We start from the raw sequence: 5625 nt of genomic DNA on the forward strand, positions 1-5625 counted from the left end.
TATTGTTGTTCCGATTCAGCAGTAACAAATACACCATTCTTATCGGTATGAGCTTTGCGAAATGTTTCCACTCTCTTAAGGTTCTGTTTAAGTTTAAAAATTAGATTATATTTTGAATAAATAATTACATGTATCGTACGGTACCTTCTTATAGCAAGTACTGCTATACGAGCTCGAACCCCCACGATTCACAATTGTTTGCTTTTCACGGATTTTTGTGTTCCTTTCTGAAGCAATTTTGTGTTCGTCAGTTTGAAAATACTCAACTGTCTTCTCCCAGTTATCAATAAGCATACCATCCGGAGGATTTGCCAATGCTCCCGGGATATCTTCATACCCTCCGACCATCTTGAAATATTCTTTTGCGTCGGCTTTACGCTCTCGAAAACCTTTTAACAAGGCTGCTTGAAAACTCTCTGTCAATAAAGTAGCTTGTGCATCCTGGTACATTTGATTGAGATCAAACTTTGTCTACAATAAAAAAAAAGTTAACCAAGTAAGAAACAATTATAGTTAAACCTATAAAATATATTTAAATAAATAATTACAGCTAAATGTTGTAATACAGTATCCTTTATATCAGGGGAAACTCTTTTCCAACTCCATTTGTCGAAAGGGACCATCTGCCACATTGTTTTCCCAACTTCTCGGGAAAACATGTCTCCCGCCTCTCCTACGGGATTAAATGTGATATCCCTATCAAATTGCATGGCTATTGGTTTCCCCTGGTTCTGCAAGATTGCTTTTTCAAGCTTTATATTTTTTGCTTTTCCTCGAGCTTTCCTTCGGGCACGTCCCTCAACTACAAATGTAATTAAAAATTATTAGAAACGACATTTAATTTATGATAATTGAACAAAAATAGTAAATAAAAATTCATGATAAGACTTACCGTCCTGCTCGTGCTGGCCAGGACCTCTACCACCTGGGAAAGGTGGGTCCTCAGCTCCGTCTCCCCCATGTCCACGACCCATGACAACAGCCATGGTAAACATAAACAACATCCACACTCTCATCATTTCCTGAAAAATTATAAGATATACAAATACAATTTTTATTATAGATACACATTACATAGAAATAAACATTTAGATAGGAATAAACATTTCCATTTAAACTAGAAATCCAAATACAGCTCATATTACAAACACATATTACAAATACATATTACATAAGAACTATTCTAATCAGAATCTTCCTCATATCCTTCAGTGTCTTCTTCGGTATCATAGTCAGAATCGGTGTCATCGTAATCAGTATCGCAATCAGAAACATCATTGACTCTACCAGTTGGCGGAGGAACTTCAGATGCACTTTCTACATCAACAATGACTCTAGGAATGTTTTGAAAGTACATGCTGAAATCGATAAAAAGTGGAGCATCGGATGAAGAGATATTTTGAAGTACATCGACATCGTCTACATTTTCGTGTGAGACATTGTCAACATTTTGAACAAGGTCATCGTTCGATGGTAGATCCCAAATACTTCGATGATTAACATGCTCGACAACACACCGATGGTTATTGTTTGGCTCTCTGATGTAGAACACTTGTTTGGCTTGTGACGCATATATGAGTTGATCATCTTTGTATGCTTCGCGTCGTGTGTCGATACTGGTGAAACTATCACTAGAAATAACTCCTGTTCGAGTATCAAACCACTTGCAACGAAATAGTACAGTTGAATAATCATGTGTATACCTCAACTCTATAATCTCTTCTAACTGGCCATAATACTTCTCGCCTTTCTCACCCACCGCTAAAACCCCAGAGTTTTGTGTTGTACGTTGTGTGTCACGACTAAGTACCATAAACCTAACACCATTGACTATGCATGCGGTGTAAGAATAGGCATTCATTTGCGGGCCCATTGCAAGAACCGACAACTCTTCGTGGAATTCTGGAGATTTTTCTATTTTCATTTGATGAACCTAACAATTATAAATTAATATGTATTATGTATTCGTTAGATCAATGAAAAAAATTTGTTTATTAATTTATATTACCTTTTCACGAAACCAATTACGAAATTCTCTCTTTTCATCACTTTGGGGATGCTCAGATTTGAATTTCCTATGTTGATGACCAAAAGATATAGATTTAAAAAGATAAAATAAAAAATTTGAGTTGTGCTGGTCGGTCGACATTTAGACTCAAACATCCAAAACTTTGTTTTTTCAATGACAACATCTACATTTCTTTCCGGACGATTCTTTACATCTCGAAGGTACATTGAACAAAATGATAAAGCTTCTTCAGCAACATAACCCTCAGCTATAGAACCTTCTGGCTTCGCCTTGTTTCTGCCATAGTTTTTTAGTTTTTTCATATATCTCTCGAATGGAAACATCCATCTCATACAAACCGGGCCTCCAGCAATTGCTTCATCAGGTAAATGCAAAAGTAAATGAACCATAATGTCAAAAAACGCCGGAGGATAAATCAATTCTAACTTGCACAAGATTGCAATAATGTCTACTTTTGCTTTCCTCATATCCTCCACCTTCAATGTTCTAGAACAAAGTTGCTTGAAAAACGTACAAAGGTCTACAATAGGTGTATAAGTATCTTTGTCTAACAACCCTCTTACTCCAATCGGTATCAAACGTTGAATAAGAATGTGGTGGTCATGCGATTTCAACCCAATAATGTTAGTATTGATATCGTTCACTTTCTTACTAATGTTAGAACCAAACCCATCCGGCAGCTTAACCTCTTTTATAAATTGACAAAAGAGTTGTCGACTAGATTTTGTGAAAGAGTATCTTGCCTGGGGTCTATGAAACTTTTCACCATTTTTTTGCAACCATTCATTTCTCCGAATGCTTAGAATTCTCAAGTCCTCTCGTGCATTTGATGTGTCTTTGCTTTTATCGTTCATTAGGAGAGTACCTAACAAACTCTCGTCCACATTTTTCTGGACATGCATGACATCTATGTTGTGTTTCAACTGTAGAGAAGACCAATACTCGAGTTCGAAGAAAATGCTTCGTTTCGACCAGTTCAACTCATAATCTTGCCGCTTTGGCTCCCCGCCTCCATGCTCAGGATGTTTACCCGGTTTACGAGTTAGTAGACGACCTAGTTGCTCTTGTATGTCATCATTATTAAAGTGTCTCGGAGTGGGTCTTGTCTCTTCCATCCCATTAAAGTCCAACCTCTTTCTTAACGGATCATTAGCATCTAGGAAACGACGATGACCGATATATACGACTTTGTTTGTTGCACGGTACGAAGGAGTGTCTTCATTGCAAGTAGCACATGCTCTATACCCTTGCCCACTCCAACCCGATAAACTACTACGAGCTGGCCAATCGTTTATTGTCCACAACAACATAGCTCTCATCGTGAAGAATGTGTTTGTCGCCGCATCTTTAATACGTACGCCTGAGTTCCACAAATGTTTAAGCTCTTCCACCAACGGTCTAAGGAAAACATCCATATCCTTACCTGGAGCTTTCGGTCCTGGAATCAACAAAGTCAACATGAATGATGACTCTTTCATACAAAGCCAGGGTGGCAGATTGTATGTGGTGAGTATGACCGGCCATGTGCTATGTGGATTACACATGTTTCCAAATGGATTGAAACCGTCAGCTGAAAGACCTAGGCGTACGTTACGGGGTTCACTCGAGAAGTCGGGGTATTTTTTATCAAAATCTTGCCAATGTTCCCCATCAACAGGATGAATCATCACACCATCTTCTGAACGTCTGGTACTATGCCAAATCATATTTTTGGCAGTGTGCCTCGAACAATATAAACGTCGTAGTCTAGGGGTCACAGGAAAGTACCGTAACACCTTATGAGGTACTTTCTTACCCTTGGTGTTTTTATCGATCCATCGGCTCTCTTTACAAATGGGACAAACTTGCAATGAATCATGTTCTTTCCAAAACAATACCACCAAAAACAAGAAATTCATACAAAATAAAAATGAAATCATCAAAAAAAAACTTACCTTTCTTCAAGAAATGGAGGTACCTAGAAATTGATCCCAAAGCTTTAACCACTTGCTTGGAACAATGCTTCTAATCCAAAACAACACCACCAAAAACAAAGAATATGAGCAATTTATTATCATTCAATCACTACATAAAGCTACAAATCGAAATTCATACAACATAAAAATGAAATCATCAAAATAAAACTTACCTTTCTTCAACAATGGAGGTAGAAATTGATCCCAAAGCTTTAACCACACCTAGAGACACTTGCTTGGAACAATGAGGGGAGAAATTTGCTTGAAAGAAGCAGATTGAAGAAGAAATCGACGATACTGTGAAGGAAATTGGAAGCAAACAGAAAGGAATATGAAGAAGGGAGGTTATCTGCGTGCGTTTTTTTTTTATCTGCGATGACCAATAGCGGCGACACCTTTAGCGGCGACGCTAGGGTCAATACCGGCGACAATTAGTAATAGCGGCGACAAACTGGAGGGAAGGGTACCGCGTCATTTTTATTAGACTATTAGCGGCGACTTTTTTGGAGTTTTAGCGGCGACATCTGTGTCGCCGGTATTAGGTTAGACCGGATAACGCACCCCACCCGTTGGATTGTATATCTCATCGAACGGTTCAGATGCAATAGAGGGGGAAAGTGCGGATTCGGGTGACAACCCTTTAGCGGCGACACTATTAGCGGCGACAAGGGGCTTTACCGGCGACTCTAGGTTGAGTCGCCGGTAAAGCCCCTTGTCGCCGCTAATAGTGTCGCCGCTAAAGGTTATATTTCTTGTAGTGATAAAAACATATGGTAAAGCAAATGTTCTAAAGTTTTTTTGATGTGTTTGTATTGATCTAAAACTATATTTTGTTTCGGTATTATATTTTATTTTATGTTTGACGTATATGGATTAATGTAAAACACTAAATTATTATTATGTGTTATTTTAATGTATATAGATTCATCTACAACTTATATGTATGCGTATTTTTAATGTTTGAATTTGTAAACATCAAATTCATGAGATATATATATATATATATATATATATATATACACACACACACACACACACTAGACGTTTATTCGTGCCAAGCGACGGGTGCGAATAATTGTTTCAAAAATTAATTTCTAAAGACAAATAGTTTCAGAATTAGTTTCTAAAGGCAATTAAATTGTTTGCCCAAATAGTTAAGTGTTTTACATTGTTGACAATATTTCATCAAATTAAAAGATTTAGTTAATACATTATTTTTGGATTCAAAACATGTTTAGCTCTTTTATAGTTATTAACTTAATTACTATAAATTAACGATGAAACAAAAATAGAAAAGTGTTATCACTCAGACGTTGAAAAATCACAAAGCAAATGTTGTTTGCATTAAATATTACTCATTTATTATAAATTTATTTAGTAGAAAAATACAAACTACATATAACAAATAAATAATAAACAAATATTAAAATATTTCATCTTATAAATTAGTTTTGATACATTAAAAACTTTTTATTGTTTTTTTTAGATTTCAACACTTAGTAGCTTAAAACTTTTGGTTGTTCGTACTCATGAAATTTGAATCTTTCTTTACATAGGTAGTGTTGTAACGTGCCAAATGGTGTGCCTGACTTGCTTTTCACTGGAAAAGGCAATTGAAAGAATTGATGTACAATCTTTGTG

At 36.5% G+C, this 5625-nt stretch overlaps 1 protein-coding gene across 1 annotated transcript; it reads right to left on the bottom strand.

The window, feature by feature from the left end:
- Nucleotides 1-1183: 1183 nt before the first annotated feature.
- LOC128132380 (uncharacterized) lies at nt 1184-3444 on the bottom strand. Its single transcript, XM_052768918.1, has 3 exons — nt 2162-3444; nt 2029-2075; nt 1184-1914 (listed from the first exon to the last, which is right to left on the bottom strand). Exons 1-3 carry the CDS (start codon nt 3442-3444, stop codon nt 1184-1186), a joined length of 2061 nt encoding a protein of 686 aa, XP_052624878.1.
- Between the last annotated feature and the right edge of the window lie 2181 nt (nt 3445-5625).

This window comes from Lactuca sativa, chromosome 2, assembly GCF_002870075.4.
Source record: "Lactuca sativa cultivar Salinas chromosome 2, Lsat_Salinas_v11, whole genome shotgun sequence".
Classification (NCBI taxonomy): domain Eukaryota; kingdom Viridiplantae; phylum Streptophyta; class Magnoliopsida; order Asterales; family Asteraceae; genus Lactuca; species Lactuca sativa.

What these genes read in the sequence shown, in the direction of transcription:
- LOC128132380 (XM_052768918.1), bottom strand. Translation starts at nt 3,444, where the DNA reads ATGGATGTTTTCCTTAGACCGTTGGTGGAAGAGCTTAAACATTTGTGG. An exon ending in GAAAAAACAAAGTTTTGGAT is followed by an intron (nt 2,076 to 2,161) that starts GTTTGAGTCTAA and finishes TCATCAACATAG; the next exon opens with GAAATTCAAATCTGAGCATC. An exon ending in TGATGAAAAGAGAGAATTTC is followed by an intron (nt 1,915 to 2,028) that starts GTAATTGGTTTC and finishes AAATGAAAATAG; the next exon opens with AAAAATCTCCAGAATTCCAC.